Here is a 17,977-nt window from a genome sequence, read left to right as displayed (position 1 = left end):
GGGCTGTTGTAAATCAACTCCATATGAAGCAATCAACTCCACATGAAGCAATTAACTCGATGCTAAACAATATAAGGTCGAAAACCCATTGCGTAAAAGCCCCGAATTCTCCTTACTTTCTTTCTTTTTATTGTTTCTGTTTTCGAGAACCGAAGGACTGATCAACCAGATTTGATTGTCATCATCAACAATTTTCGAACTTTAAAGCTGAATCGATTCAGGGATAGAACCCATGAATGACTGTATGGCTCCAAGACTTCAATTCTACAAACAAAATTAAGTTTAACTGACAAAATATATAAACCAAGTGAAAGGAATTGAATATATGAGCAACGGATGAACAACACAAGTATGTCCCTTCTATCACTAGAAACCCTACCCTACCCTACCAGAACCTAAAACTATATCCTCTATTTTTTCTTTCCCTTTTCTAGGATCATCATATGTTTATAAGAGCATCTGCACCCTTTGTGGTGCGGTTGGAGGGAAGTAAACAGCAAAATGGTGAATTTGAAGGACAGTTGGAGATGGTCTAAGAATGTTTACTCCCAAACCCTTGATGCAACAATCTGACCAAGTGTCTCAGTCTTTTGTAATTTGTGTCATAACGACCTATTTATTGATCACTCTGATGAAGTGACAACAACCTGAATACGTTTTGATTCACCGTTGCCGATTTGCTCACTCGAGGGTTTTGATTCACTGTCACCAACAACTCCGAAGATATTCGAGCATTCTGATTCACCAGCAATGGCACAACTGTCGGTTCCTATGCTAGACTCTTTCATGGGACACAACTTGGCCACCTTCTTCACCTCTTTGCCTTTGCCCCATATTACGAAGTAGAGTCCGAAGATTATCAATATTGCACCCAACACACTGCAAAATATAATCAAGCACTTCTCAAATCCTTATAATATAACATGAAATCTTTAAATCTATGGAATAAGAAAGAAGAATTAACATACCTTCCCACGTGTAGGCTTTCATTCAAGACTAAAGATCCAGCAATCGCTACAAGAACAAGAGATAGAGGATTGAAAGCCGATACAAACAATGGACCTCTCATTTGCACACACCATGCGATAAGCGTAAACATCAATCCAGATGCCAACATGCCCTAACAAATTTTGTAGTGATGCATTACTATACAAGCAACAAAAACCAGGTACTCATAGAGCCCATCAGAATTAATCGAGTAATAAAAATAAGCGACTAGCGAAATGCAATTTAGTGTCACTATAGAACCTTATTTATATGCTATACTTGTGTTTATTGCAATGAAAGTGTTAAAGCACATACCGCATAAGCCACTGTTAGAAGTCTAACGTTCCAACCGAGCTTCCATGCACTCCAATGTCTTTCAGTACATAGCCCAAACACGACTGCTTGAACCGCACCCATGGTCGATGTTAGAGCAGTGACTGAATAAGGGGAAGGGTATTCTTTAACCATATTTGTCTGTTCATGAAACAAAAAAAAAAGAAAAAGTTACATCTTTCTTTACTTCTAATAAAACAAACAGTCATTTGCTGACCAAGTTTATATGAGGAAAATACTAATATTGTTTACATGTATCGATGGTGTGAATATAAGTGGAACCCTTTTAAGTTCTCCTGAAGATATATCTTATTGGGAGAGAGGGTTCCAATATATAGAGTTCTAATGAGAAGTGTCTAGACACGTAGGCCTCCAACACGCCCCTCAAATAGAGTGCATGTAGATGGTGCATGCCCGTAGCAAGAGAGCGTGTTGATTCCTATGTGGTGTTAGACGTGGCATTGATACCATTTGAAGATACGTATCTAGCCCACATATGACTTTACACATGGATACAAATTTAAAGGTTTACTGAACCGCGTCTAACCGAAATAAGACTCTACATATATACAAGATACAAATTGATACAAATTTGATCACCTGAATAATCAACCAGATTGAGTAACTGATGCAACTACCAATAGCCAATAAAGAACCCAAGACCATATTATTGCTTGAATTTTGACCACCTGATCCATGATGTTGACCATGCAAAAGGTCAACATTGGTCTTCCACAAATGAAGGTCAGCTCCCTTGTAAAAAGTCAACAACATGGCACCACCAACCCCCAACATAGTCCCCAAAATCTTTGCTGCACCAGGAGTTGTCTTCCAACCCAACCTTTCCATCCTGAAAATAACACTCACTATAATTTTTCAAGAACTTAATTTATAAGACATAAATCTTGGAATTGGGTTTGGTTATGGATTTAAGATAGGTACTTTTAATAGTTAGTGAGATAATTAAGAGACAATTTACCTCTTGGTCCTAGCTATCAGATTGTCATTGTCCTGTTAGGCCGTCTAACTTCATCCTAACAACTTATTCTATTTAGAGTATCATTAAATATACTCTATTATATATGACGCGTATGTGTCTTAAAAGATTTTTATGTGGTGTAGATCACTATCGGCCATATTTTATAGAAGATGTGAACATTTTACTATCCTATTTCATGATACAAATTAATTGAACAAAATTCGATACCTAAAGCAAACTGCTAGGACAAACGTAATTGCAGGCATTAGATTGGTAGTCGACGCGACGAATGTCGCTGACGTCAAGGATAAAGCTTTTATGTAGAAATTTTGTGCCAACGCGCCGCTGCAAAATCAAACTTTGCATCATAAGACCTCGAGAACAAATCATACTAGGCAACGAATTTTTTTTATTTAAAATAACATCAATTTTGAAACAGAAAATTAATAATATCAAATTCCATTTAACTTAACCTACACATAGACCATTAGCTATTTTGAAAAAGGTGGGTCTTAGGTTTCTCCCACGACCTAAAATATCAATAAACACATTAGTACGTGTTATATATTTCATTTTTTTCATCCTTGAATTGTGTTATATATTTCATTTTTTTCATCCAAAATTCAAGTCCGAATAAGGAGGTGTTTGAGATTGCTTATAAAAACAACTTATTGAGTTATTCTAATGTGACACTAGTAATAAACACTTTTGATTTTGAGCGTTTGGATAAACAACTTATACCGGTGCCAAACCGGTAATAAGAAGTTTTTGAAAAAGTTACAACATTCTAAATTATAATAACTTGATAATAACTTTTATAACAAAATATAAATTGTTTCAAATAAATAAGCAAATCCCAAACACCCCCCTAAAATACAATGTTTCCCTTCATATATAATTTAATAAAATTGGGTAAAGTAGATATATGTATAATAGAGAGAGAACACAATTTATATGAATTATGTAGACCATATTAAACACAAAATATTTGACAAAAAACTTTTGAATTCATATAACTAATCCAGATAAACATAATCAACTATAAAATAAGTATGTAATTTTAAATATTAAAAATATAAAATATAATTGAGATAATCATTGAATTTTAACAAAATATTTAATTATTATCTTCATAAAAATTATATTATTAAACCAAAAATATATTATTTTGTTATTAAATATAAATTAAATAATAATAATAATAAAACTGCATTAAAAAAAATTTCACAAAACTGAGAACTTTTAATTAGTTAATTTGATACTAATATCGATATATATATTTTTTTTACGTATCTTCAAATTAATATTTTATTTAAAATATAAAACATTATTGCTTTCTCAAAGTCAAATATTATATCGACAAAGAAAAAAAATAAAAAAAATATTAAAATCGAGATGTATTATGATGCATTGCATAAATACCTTTCTAGTTTTATTAAATGTACTCGTAACTACTAATTTCCTCGTCACATACATCAATATCAAAGTTACTTTTTTGTATTCTTAATTCATAATTTAACCTCATTCATGTTTATTAATTATCTCTAAACTTAAATAAAATAAAAACATACCCAAATAGGCCACAGCAAAAACCTTGCAAGAGTACCATCCATGTCAATTTCGGCCTTTTCTTCCTGAAAAAAACCACCGTTTAAATAAATATCTATTCCATTTTTGGAGTTTTTTAAATATATATATATATATATATATATATAGATAGATAGATTACGTTTCAAATATAATACATCATATTTGTACAACTAATACAAACCAATTAATTGAGATATTTATAGAAATAATGAGAGTTTATATATTATGATTTAAACATTTATGAAAAATTATTAGAATTCATTAAAAACAATTTAAATCACACGTTTATCAAAAGAAATTGAAACCTTTCAACAATAAGTGCAAGGGGAAGAATGAGTGCAGTGGAGAAGATAAAGCGGTAAGCAATAAGAACGGGAAGACTCATGCCGTCATTAACCGCCAATTTGTAGAACACATTAAGTCCGGCGAGCGTAGCCTGCACCACAACCATCAACAGCACCGGCTTTAACCCATGGATGACGTCGTAGATCTTCCTCACGTTCACCATTCTCTTCTCTTCTATGAATCATGTACAAGTAGGAAGCATGGAGAAAAGGTAGCTGATAAATATTCAACTAATTCTCTCTCATAACTCACATTTGAATGAGGGAATAGAAAATTCACATCTCTCCTGAAATCTCTCAAATCCCAAGTCCCATTCCATCCATAAGACCCGTATGATATATATATATATATATATATATATATATATATATGAAGCAGTATTTGACATCTTATCAAACACCCATTTGTTGCTACAATATTAATTTAGGATAAATGTTAACTTATCTGCTAATTATCTTTAACAATAATTAATTTTGGGTTTTCAATTTTTAACATTTTAATTATCTATATCTCTTCTATATTATAAAACATTTCACAAAAACTGTTAAAAAAACTATTTGTTATACAATAAATATTGTTTATTGATGCATATTACTTAAAATTCAAGATTACAAATAATTTTGCATAAGTACAACTTATTAAAGCTCTATTTCTAAATTCGTATAACTATCTGTTGATAAACATAATCAAATACATGATAAACATCTATACTATATTATAATGCATTTTACAAAAACTCTTAAAAACCATTTTTTATGCACGAAGTACTATTTATTGATGCATATTTACTTAAAATTTAAGATTACTGCATAAATACAACTTATTAAAGCTCCATATTTGAATTCGTGTAACTAACTGCAGATAAATATAATCAAATATTGGATAAATATCTCATTTTAAATATAAAAAATCTAAAATATAATTAGGATAATCATTAAGTTTTAACATAATACTTAGTTATTATCTTTATAAAAAATTTATAATTAAACCTAAATTAAATTTCTTTGTTACTAAACTTAAATTAAATTATAATTAAAAAATTATACCAAAACACAAAAACTTTTAAAAAGATCAATTTGATACTGATATCGATATATATATATATATTTTAAATTTTATGATATTTTCAAATTTATATTTTATTTAAAAATAAAAACATTATCGTTTTTTTAAAACCACATAAAACCATATTATATCAACATAAAAAAAATACCGAAATCAAGATGTGTCTCAATGCATTAAACGAGTACCCTTCTAGCCCATTTTAAATATGTAATTAAGATAATCATTTGAGTTCTAATAAAATGTTTAATTATTATCTTTATAAAAAATTATAGGGCAAAATGCACAAAATAACAATCTACTTTCATAAATTTCTTTATTATAGCATTGTACTTTCAGTTTTCTTATTACAGCAATGTGCTTTCAAACTATTTTTTATTAGAACATTGTACTTTAAATTTTTTACCCATTATAGCATTGGGTAACATCTTGATTTAAATTTACTCATTATACCAGGTTTTCATGTAACCTCATTGTCCACGTAGGCTGTCCACATATACTATAGTGATATGACTTTCTTATTACAACATTGTACTATCAAAATAAATCAAAATTATTTTATTATAGCATCTACTAGTTCTTATTGAACAATGTACTTTTAATTTTAATATTTAGATATTTTACATATTATTTAATAAATATATTAAATGAATTAAAAAATTCTAAATTATTCATTAATTTATTAATATTAATAAAAAAAACTAGTAGAAAACAACTTATCTTACTAATATTTAAAAAAAATATGTGTTTTTTGAAAAAAGAAAAATAAGAATTGTTTCTTTTTTACTAAAAAATATTATTTTTTAAAGAATAACCATCTTTCGGCTAACCTAGCCTCCTCCGTCCTGCAAAATCCGATCCAATTTATCGTAATCGATTAGTATTATATTTGTTTAAAAACTTTTACTTGACGTATAAATATATTAAATTAATTATATATTTTTGAATTATTTATTAATATAACAATATTAAAAAATTGTAAATTACAATTTATTTCGTTAACATTTTAGAGAAAACTTAAAAAAATATGTATTTTTTTTAACAACATAAAATAAGAAGTGTTATCTTTTTTACAAACAAAATATATCTGGAAAATAATTTAGCATATTTATTTAAGAAATATTTTACTCTAGAATATTTAATTTGTATGCAACTTAATAAGAAAAAGTCAAAAAAGTTAAATATTTTTTTAAATCATAGCAATGAAAAATGAAAATCACTAATAATAATTTGAAATAGGTTTTTATTTTTATTTTAATTAAGTCATCAAAATGATGCGTCATCCACATCACCTCATTAAAGCCACATAAGCAAAAAAAATCAATGGATTAACCGGTTTAAAAGGTAACAAGTTACCCATTGCTATAATGGGTAGACTTTTTAAAGTGTGATGCCTTAATAAAACATAATTTGAAAGTATATTGTTATAATAAAGAAAAACAAAAGTAAAATGTTATAATAAGAAAATTTATAAAAGTATGTTGTTATTTCATACATTTAACCCAAAATTATATTATTAAACCAAAAATAAAATTATTTTGTTATTAACTATAAATTAAATTATAATAAAAAGTTGAATTAAAAAAGTTACAAAAAAAAATGAGAACTATTAAATAGTTAATTTGATACTATTATGGATTTATTTTTATAAATTTCTATGTTATCTTCAAATTTATATTCTAATTCAAAAATAAAAATATTACCGTTTTCTCAAAACCACATAAAAACGTATTATATCGATAGAGACAAAGAATAAAAACTTAAATATTAAAATCAAAATTTATCTCGCTGTATTACACGAGTATTCTTTTAATATTATATTATAGAAGACAATTTCAGTTATCTCAATTTTTTTATCTTATTTTAAATATACAAACTTTAATTAAAATCCCTAACCTCTTGCCTATATTCCTCCTCAAATCTCTCAACCAACTCCCTCTTGAATCTACCCACTAACGCCGTACGTCTCGAGCGAGCATTGGGGACGAAGAAGACTCGCTCTCCCCCATTTCTAAGCATTCTCCGTAACTCGATTGCTTCCATCTCTGCTTACACTTACTTGATTTCTCCAGTGACTTGGTCTTCTAATTCATCTTCGCACAACCTACTCTCCATCTTATGTGTATATACATATACCTTTTTTTGAGATATCTTCTTCATACCCGCTTTGAGTTCTTGGATTGTTTGGTAGTTTTGGAATATTTGGAAGTCAAGGTTTGATTTGTTGTATGATATGAAGAATTTGTTATTACTTAGACGCAGAAATGTAATTTCATACGCATTACGATATTGAATAGAAACAGTACGAGAACTTTATATATATATATATATATATATATATATATATAATCAGCATATATATGTATAATTATAGATGAAAACGGCAATGAAGTGAGTAAGGATTCGATGACTAACTTGATTATGTTGATGTGAATCCAACGAAGACCCCCATCGAATTGATTATCTTCCGAGGTATATGTCGGATACGTTAACTGTCGGGTGTAACCGATGATAACTGTCATAACCGCCGGACTGAGCCGTGTCTCGCCCACACCAAGCCAAGGGTGCTCATGTTATCAAGAGACCCCAAGAGCCCAAGGCCCTCTTGATATTTAGGGGCTGTGTTGGCAATTGCTGAATGTTTGGTGTAGAATGATTAAGTGGTCAGGCATAACATTTCGAGGGCTTCTCATAAGTGGAGAATGCAAAAAGATGTAGTAAAACACTCGAAGCACATTACTAACGTTCATCTGCTTTCCTGGAGCCGAAAGCAATTAAGTAAACCAATGTATAACTGTGAAAAAAATGGCAATGTTTTGGAAAGTGTTTTATATACGATCCTTGAATTATCCAAGTATTTTGATATTCTGTTTCAAAATCTAACGATTCATGACATGTTTTTGTAGATATTTTAAATTGTTGTCAACAAAAAAAGAGAAGTAAATTGCAAATATAGTGACTGAATTACAAAGCACATTCCAATGAGGAGTGCAAGTACATGCACATTAGAGAAGCAGCTGATGTGGTGCACATGTAGCGGAATGTTTTAGTATTTTGGGGCTTACATTCATAATCGAGTATTTATTGTTGAAGCATATATATATTATCTTGTAAAGTAAATTTAACAAAAGTCTTAAAGTTTTAAAATACTAAATGACCAAGATACTATTTATATCACTTTTTTATCCCCTCATCTCCTCACATACACTCACCCTCTCACAACAACCGATTTTTTTAAAATTATAATTTTAAATTTACACTTTATACTCTTATAATTAGTTAATTAATTTACTTTACGTCTTTTACTTTTAAATGTTTCATTTTAAACCTTTATTAAATTAATATACATAATCGTATATCAATTAAAACATGTTTAAAAAATACATTTTTATTTTAACAAGTTACACCATTATAATCGTCTCGTTAATACMTTYGAAATGAGTCYAATATTGAATAGTTTTTGACTTAATTATATTATTATATATTATATATACTATGAAAAAAATATTTTTAATATTTACGATTTATTAATCTGAGTTTTTGGACAAGAAAGGGGGTAAGCAGTTGAAATTTCATTCTAAAATCCATCTTTTTTGGTCTTTTCATGGCTTATGATCTGTCAAATTTGTAGTTTTCTTTATTGGTTTTGAGTGTTTATCTTAAAACTCAAGTTTCTTGGTTCTTTGCTCTTGGTGCAAATAGAATACATTTGTGGAGTCGTTTAAATATGTTGGATTTTAAACTGTCATACAATTTTTTTCATCGATAGTCTGTAATTGGAATCATAACTCTTATTTATTCAAATTATATTAATATGTAAAGACCAAGTGTAACATATATCATCGTTAAATCTTATCTTATAAAACCAATGGAACTTCAAAATCGTTAAAATTCATGGCTCCCGCCGCATTGCACGGATACACAACAAAAAAAAATTGGATTTCATCACCTAATCTCTCACTTGATAATTGGTGTTGACAAGCGTACACACAAATTGGTCTAACAGCGAACAAATTGGTGCTGCATCAGTGTGGGATTATTCTTATAGAAACTTCATGTGGTTGAGGTGAGGTGGCTAATTATTTTTGCTTATGGGTTTGAAAATTGCCTTGTAATTAATTACTCGTATCAATGTCAGCTTACTAATGGAATCACTCATTATTGCAGCTTTAGCTTTATAGTCATATCAGTCTACGGCTCCTACACATTCCTCTATTCAGTAATTTCCTTATCTCAACATTTTGTCTCTACTTGGTGCTTATTCAAGGACAACCTCGTCAAAGCAAGCCCTATTTCAGATGATAGAAGACGACGAAACATCCTAATTTGACTCCTTGGTGGCATCTTGTATTATTTATCTGCTCTCATGGATGGATGGATGGTTAGACTCCTTATGGTAACTAACCTTCGTATGTCTTTCATACATCAAATGATGAGCTTTTGAGTGAGCTAAAAGAACTTCGATATGATTCAGTGGATGCAATGTCAAAAACATTACGAAAACATAGAGAGTGAGTGATATGATCATGATAACAATGGCTTTTCTTTTATGGTAATTAATGATCACATAGAGATTGGTTCCTTTACACCAAATTTGAGAACAAAATGATCCTGGGCTATAAATATGGTGTGGGTTGTTAATTAAGTTGAGTCATATGATAATATGTGTAAGTGGAATTGAAGTCTTCTTGATATATCACAAACAATATCCCCTCACATTGGTGTCTTTGAAGGCGGGTTCCGTGTGGACTGGCTGAGTTTTCCGGTAATCAACTCTTTGCCCATATACAATAATATCTAGGATAACATTAAAGAAAAAAAAATATAGACCAAGAACAAATCCGTCACCAAAACCAAATAATGGTAACAGGTTCGTATCCGTTTTCTGGGCTTATTTCAATATAGATGACAAAATCTTGAATAAAACTAAAAAACTAAAATAAATATGTAATGTGTTTGACGCCATTGTAATTTCAAGATCGAATGGATTTTACAGAACTATATACCAACATCGAAGAAAACATAGAGTCCACACATAATCCTCAACAAATTTCTATTAATTAAACTCTAGAATTTCAAGAAAATTATGACCATACCTCATAAATGAAACATGATTGCAAATGGTCGCGCAAAGACAACATCTATCATATATTAGAGTCACAACATACAACATTAAGTATCACTTTTGCTCTATATATCCAACTCAAAATTAGAATCCACTTTTGATAGGAAACAAGTTACTTTAGAGTTCGGACTTTATACCAACATCGAAGTAAAAAAGCTAAGCACAGTAAGCAATACTAGAAGAATACTCGCATAATATAGCGATATATATTTCAATTTTAATGTTTCATTTTATTATTAATCTATGTTTATAGTGGTTTTGAGAAAGCGATAATGTTTTATTTTTGAATAAAATATAAATTTAAATGTATCACAAAAATTTGGAATAAAAAATATCGATATTAGTATCAAATTTACTATTTAAAGTTATGGTTTTTTTGTGTAATTTCTTTAATTCAAAAATTATTTATAATTTTAATTTATATTTAATCACGAAATAATTCATTTATAGTTGATAATAAATTTTTATAAAAATAATAATTAAGTATGTTGTTATAACTAATGATTATTCTAATTATATTTTAGATTTTTTATATTAAAAATAAGATGTATATTCCGTGTTTGATTATGTTTATCTATAGTTAGTTACAAAAATTCAAAAATGAAGCTTTAATAAGTTATACTTACGCATAATTTACTTGTGATCTTGAATTTTAAGTAATATGCATCGATAAACAGTACTTTATGTATAAAAAATTGTTTTTAAAAGTTTTTGTCAAATGCTTTATAATATAGTATAGATAAAACTTGATAACTTTATCAAACAGTATAAATGTTTTCAGAATTAAAATAAGACTCTAAACATTTACTTCAATCCAAAATTGGAAAATATTATTATTGAGTTTCCAGGTTAAAATATGGAATGGGACTTAGAAGTGGGAGGGTGGTTTCTAAGTTTTGTCTCACAGTACTCACTGCAAGAAGAATTTCACAAGAACTAAAGCATATATTACAAAATTTAATTTTTCCAAGCACTAACAATAAAGCATTTATCAAAATATAGTGGCTAAACTTGCAAATTGAAAGTGAGGAAATAGAAAATACAATTTAGTGTTGGTCCCAAACGAATTCTATAAGAGTTTAAAGATGACAATTTGTAGAAGGGGGTTGAATACTGTAGATCCCAAATCAAGTCATATACAATTATAGATCAAGATTCAAGAGCACAGAATGATTTGAGTAGCCAAATGTGTATTGATAAACCAAAATGTCATACAGAGTGTTCTTGATACAGTTCTGTGCGATACGGAATGGATGCACTTTGAATATGAGACTTTTTGATGTTCATATCACCTGGACTTCCATTCAATCATTACTAGCTTGAAAAAGCATATCTATGAATTTTATGAGAGACTACCATATATTTTGTTAAGTTAGTGCAATGTAGAAAGATAAAGCAACAAATGCTTCAAAATAAGCTCAAATTAATAAAGCAGTATAGACTACACAAATTTATCAAACTCAATATGATCAAAGAAATATTTTTTTGGTATGTTGAGAAGTAATTTAGGGTTTTTTTCTTTTTCCCCAATTTGTTGATCAAGTATTTGGTTCGTAAAGACTATAAAGTTATATTTACATTTACTCCTATTCAAGTTTTTAAAATTACAAATTTCCTCCCACGCCATAACGCACCATGGTAAAAAATTTAAATTCTCTCGGGCCATAATGCTCCATGGTGGGACATGGCAGGCCAAGGCGCGCCGAAACGAGCTCCACGTCTTATGGTAAAAATTGTAAATTCTAAAACTGTTGTATGAAGGGTTTGGCAGCACCTAGCTCAAGCACTACATCTCCCAACGTCTTAACCAGTGCGCCATAACTCAACCCAACTGAAGCTTCGGAATCAAATTAGGCCATACGGATTAAGGATTTTTGGGTACGAAATTAGTCTCATCAAAGTTCAAGGATCTTTTCATCCTTAGATTCAATCTCACATTTGCCAAATGGGTGACCTTTAAAGAGAGAAAATAGACCAACTAAAGCTTGAAGAGAGAGAGCATGTTCTTGTGTTCAACTTCACATTTCAAGAACTATGCTAAGGGTAGATGTTTATGTTTAAATGACTTGTGGGAAATATGTAGTTTGTACAGATGAATAAGAAGAGATCAGGTGGTTAGGTGGGGTTGGATCCAGGGCCAGTTTGATTCAGACAGATCACAAGGGTAGTTCCCATCATCATCTTTTATACCTCTTCCAGCATTTCTCTTCACCAGTAACTCACCAATTGCTTCTCTCTCACAAACAGCAGCATAATGCAATGCTGTTTTACCTTCATTGTCCTTCATATTACACACACAAATATCAGTTTAAGCCAAAAACAGACCTACTTCTATCTGCTTTCAATTGTATTTTACCTTTAAATCTACATCAGCATTCATGTCCAATAGAAATTCTGCAACATCAATATGGCCACGATCAACAGCCCAATGCAAAGCTGTTCGACCCTCGCTATCTGCAGTTTTCACAGGATGATGGTGACAATCTGCCGATAAAAAGACTTGCCATATCTCGGATGTTGTAACTAAATTGTATTAATGTAGGTTGAAGCTTACAGTTCTGCTATCCCAATAGAAAAAGGACTATTAATTGAATAATACATAAAATAACCAACCTTTAGTATCAACGGAAACACCACCATGAACACATTTGAGCAAGTTCTCCGTATCGCCCTCCCTCGCAAAGGCATGTATAGCATCCAATTTCCTAGAAAGTAACAATGATATTTTAGCCACCTATAACATATTAACATGACTTGATGTATATGTAAGTAGCATTTGAAATGGATGTATATGGACTCCCAATCATTTACAAACCAATTTCCATGACTTGTATCATTTATGAGACAACACATGTAAAAATGCAGTATATGACACGCAAAAATGCAGTATACTAAAATACTGGTTTGTAAATGATTGGGAGTTATATCTCGATTTTAGTGTTTCGTTTTATTTTTTTGGTCTCTGTTGATATTATAATATGGATTTATATGGTTTTGAGCAAGCAATAATGTTTTTTTAAATATAAATTTGAAAATATCATAAAAATTAAAAAAATATAAAAGTTTTCTCATTTTTTTGTGTAATTTCTATTTAAATTTTTTTTTATAATTTAATTTAGGTTTAATGACGAAGTAATTATGTTAGAACTCAATAATTATCCTAATTATATTTTTAGATATATTTAAAATGAGAATTCTATCCTGTATTTGATATATTTATCTAAGTTAGTTACACGAATTCAAATATGGAGCTTAATAAGTTGTACTTATGCAAAATTTACTTGTAATCTTGAATTTTAAGTAATATGCATTAATAAGCAGTACTTCATGTATAAAAGATGGTTTTAAGAGTTTTTGTCAAATGCTTTATAATATAGTATAGATAGAGAGAGAGAAGTTCCGTCGCAAACCGAGTTTAGGTTGTGAACCGGGGGACAAAGTAGTGCACGACACATGTCCCGGGTGTCCACATTCATCATGAATAATGAAGGTGAATGTTCGTGAACTATTCATGATGAATAATACTACATTTATGATGAATAATAAATTGATACACCATTCATGATAAATAACCCGTGAATGTATGGGACAGGTAGCGCAGTCTCCTTTGTCCCCCGGTTCACAACCTAAAACTAGTTTGCAACTGAATCTGCCCCTATATATAGGGCAAATCAAATAAAAACCGTCTAAAAGTTAGAAACCGTACGGACTAGTTTGTTTGTTTGTGTTGTTTCATACACATGTGAACATGCAGTCTTGTTTCATAGATCAAATGTCAAGGAATATTTTGCATGTGAAAAAAACACAAAAATACGTTTATACATGAAACACACACTCATACTCATACATAAGAACACAACATATGAAACAATATGAATCATAGCTTAAATATCAAACTCATCCGACGATTTTGGTTGATTTCACGAGTTTGGTTTCACATGTGCTGTTGATATATGAAATTGGTTTTTACGGTTTCTAACTCTTAGCAGGATTCTATTTGATTTTGTGATATATATATATATATATATATATATATATATATATAAGATGGTAGTCTATTTATGACAGGAATGACCAAGAATCAATAATAATATCAGACAAAAAAGGTTCAATGATTCTTACAACTCATTTCCAGACTCCTCGTGCATAAAGGTGCTGAATACAGGTCCCATTGGTGGTGCATCATTACTGTAGTTTACACCTCTTCTTTTCTATGGATTATTATATCAAGAACAAAGAAAGAATAAATGAGTTGCATGATTACAAAAGAAAAGGTTTTCTTGGAAGCAAATGAGAGAGAGAAATTGTTTGATCTCACAGAAGTCGAACCATCAGCCCAAGTAGGGTATAGTTCTGTAATAATTTCAATATACTTCTGCATTGCTTCTTCTGGAGACATAGCACCCAGTTTATGCCATGCATTCCTGGTGCATGACAACAATAAAAATAATGGCAAGAGTTAGACATGAAATATATAATGAAGACCAACACTTGGAAACAAGCTTTGCAATCCCGCTTACAGTGGAATTGAATTTAAGAATGGAAAGATTATGTACACTGATTATACAGCATCACCAAATGAAACAAAATTCAAGTTACAAATAATATAATATATGTGCAAGACGAAAGCACCATTTTTGAAGTTGCATGAAGTTAACAATATATAATTCAAGCACATGACTGTTATGCAGATTGTGGAAAAAAAAACAAAACCTTTACTGATGCAAAATTTTGAAGTTGAATGAAGTTAACAAATATAATTCATGTCATTTTAGGAAACATTCTACCTTTCAGTAAATCAACGTTCTATTAGCGCTATGTTACAGACGCAAATTGTGAGATAACAATGTTCCATCAGGGGCTGTTTGTCTGCGGGTTTGAGGAGGGGTCTGGACCATGATTACTAGATTCACCCTCACCCCTAAGAATCATTAATCAATTCTTTTGTATCCTCTATGGATGCATTCATGAACTGAGTTTGTCAAATAAATAAATCTTATGAAAACTTATAAGTGAATATAATAGAACAGATGCACATAGTTCCAAAAAAATACGAGCATGAAGAAAAAAAAAATATATATATATATATATATAGAGAGAGAGAGAGAGAGAGAGATGATGTATAATCTTTTATATGGTTATTTGATGCTTCTATTTATTTAAATTAGGGTGTTTTGCAGCTTGAGTTCATCATTTTCCTTTTTCTCTATCTCTACACAATAGCCGCCCACTCTGTTTCCTATCATTCTGCTTGATCTTTATCTCTCTCTATAACTATGCACTCATCGTCTTTTTCTTACTTTCGTTGATGTACTAAATCAGACTTTTCTGCTATTCTTTTACTTGATAGATTCATACAAATTTTAAAATCATTTGCCATTTGCTGGTTTGCTTATCGTATATATATGTAACTCAAGATCCTTTTTGATTCATATGCAATTGGCTTATATCCTTCAAGTAGATTCATTTTTGCTTTGCAATCAATTGTGTAGGTGATTTATCAAAAGTTCCAATTTTAGCAATTACCATGTTGTGTTAATTATCTAAAAACTGATCTGGAGTGCGTTCTTCTATTTAAATTTTCTAGAGATATGATCCGGTAGTTACATTGACTTTTGGCTTTATTGGGGCAAATGCAAAACTAAAATTAGGAGATAGAAGTAATAATTAGCTGCATCGTACTCGAAGAGCTTATGACAACTTTATGTCGCTGCTTTGATGTTCATGATGATCTTAAAAATGCAAATATTGAGCTCAAAGGAATTAGCAGAACACAAGCCCAAATGAGTCATATGGTGGACAATATCAGTTAGATGATGACTGTGTTAGAAAACAGAGTGACTAAGACAATAGATTATTAGTGTATTACCTATTTGCTAAATAAAGATAATGACCTTAAGTGAGTTATCAATTAGGTGCATAGCCTTCTAATTCTTTTTAGCTCAATGACCTTCATCTGCCCCTGGTTTATGTTAACATAAGAACAACCTGCTCCTGTAAAAAAACACAAACTTCTGGAGAAGGTTGTTGAGCTGAATAGCCCCTAAATAAACCCCCCACCAGTTTCACACTCGCACCCATCAAAATCCCTTCTCTTTTTACATTTAATCGACCAAAAGAGGGTTCACTTAACAACACCCAATATTGTAAGCAACTGAGTATGGATTAGTGTTGGTTTGACATACTTTGCTAATAGCTGATTTACACAATTCAATGTTTACAAATTAGAAGAACAAGTTGCATGTTAATATGTTATATTGATGGAATAGCAGTCACAGTGTCAAATAATTAGTACGCATTTGAGTCCTTAAAACTATTGCATCAGATGGCTGCATCATAACAGGATTAAAGTTTACATTTTGATCCTTAAAGCCAGACAAGGAAATTGAATCAACTTACCACTTAGCTCGAGCAGTCATCTTAATCGCAGAAGGCTGAGGAACACCACAAGGACCCTCGGTTGCAATCTTATATAACCCATAAAGCTGTAACTGCAAATCATTGGAAACCTTCTGCGACGACCGATCGGCGGCGGTTGCCGCCACAAATGCGGTGGCAGCACTAAACGCCTCGTCTAATTCCGTAGTCTCTACACCTTCCCAATCATCATCGCTGCTATCACTACTAGTTGCTGCAACTCTCTTTTCTTCATCAACCAACAGCTCTTTTTCGCTACTACTACCAATGTCTTTCCTATCTGTTCTTTTAACTTCTTCCGCTGATTTCCATCCTGATTCGGATGTTATTCCCTCCTTAGGGTTATCCCGAGTTATCCGTAGATTTTCATCTCCGAAAGAAAACATCGCCGAGAAGAGCTTCGCAAGAAGAAAAGAACAAATGAGACCGAAAAACACTGATTGCGTATACTGTTTCCAGTCAGCCACCGTCATGACGAACGAGAACCGTGAAAAAAGAGTAGTGAAATTGGAGTTGGGATTTTGTTTGCCAACTCAAAGAAACCGTTGGGTTTGAAAACAAAAACCCTAAATGTGTGTAAAGAAGTAGAACACTATGAACGGAAATGCATGGGCGAGTGGAAGAAAACTCAGGGAAGGTGGAAATCGGCGCCGGCGAAGGAGAGGGCCGGAAACAGGCGTAGGGTTGAGTTATTGGGAAGGGAGGTGGAGATCATAAAACATCAACCAAATGACCACGTAACAGCGTTGCGTATTCTCTCCGCGCACGTGACTTAATTCAATGGATTTCCTCAATATATAAACACCTCAGATTTAAAAATTATTCTATTAATTTTTTCTATGATAGAAGCAGGGGTGGAACACAAACTTTCCAAGTGCAGGGACCGGACCTAATATTATATATTTTCAAAAATACCAAAAATACACTATYAACTACGAAAGATAGCACATAACAGCAAAACCGAAAACCAAACCGAGTGAATTGGAAACAAAACCACCAATAGCACATAATAGCACATGTGGGAATTGGAACCAAATCCACCAACACAAGAGATCTGGATTGGATGGAGTTAGAGTTTCCTATAAGAGGAACATATGTCCCCTTCTCAAACTTTCTCTTATAAGCACATTGAGTTAGAG

The 17,977-nt window shown here is 31.0% G+C and overlaps 2 protein-coding genes across 2 annotated transcripts; both read right to left on the bottom strand.

Moving 5' to 3' along the window:
- Positions 1–623: 623 nt before the first annotated feature.
- On the bottom strand, positions 624–4,397 carry LOC112524094 (WAT1-related protein At1g25270-like). The gene is made up of 7 exons (XM_025133739.1): positions 4,195–4,397; positions 3,871–3,933; positions 2,528–2,644; positions 1,921–2,170; positions 1,303–1,461; positions 969–1,120; positions 624–879 (listed from the first exon to the last, which is right to left on the bottom strand). Exons 1-7 carry the CDS (start codon positions 4,395–4,397, stop codon positions 624–626), a joined length of 1,200 nt encoding a protein of 399 aa, XP_024989507.1.
- Positions 4,398–12,427: 8,030 nt separating this feature from the next.
- On the bottom strand, positions 12,428–17,556 carry LOC112525727 (acyl-CoA-binding domain-containing protein 1-like). Its single transcript, XM_025135964.1, has 6 exons — positions 16,821–17,556; positions 14,740–14,845; positions 14,544–14,632; positions 13,035–13,126; positions 12,778–12,875; positions 12,428–12,702 (listed from the first exon to the last, which is right to left on the bottom strand). Exons 1-6 carry the CDS (start codon positions 17,309–17,311, stop codon positions 12,529–12,531), a joined length of 1,050 nt encoding a protein of 349 aa, XP_024991732.1. The 5' UTR covers positions 17,312–17,556; the 3' UTR covers positions 12,428–12,528.
- Between the last annotated feature and the right edge of the window lie 421 nt (positions 17,557–17,977).

This window comes from Cynara cardunculus (assembly GCF_001531365.2).
Source record: "Cynara cardunculus var. scolymus isolate 2C chromosome LG 13, CcrdV1, whole genome shotgun sequence".
Lineage (NCBI taxonomy): Eukaryota > Viridiplantae > Streptophyta > Magnoliopsida > Asterales > Asteraceae > Cynara > Cynara cardunculus.
The sequence above is the reverse complement of the archived record's forward strand: the minus strand, read 5'-3'. Positions and strand labels throughout refer to the sequence as shown.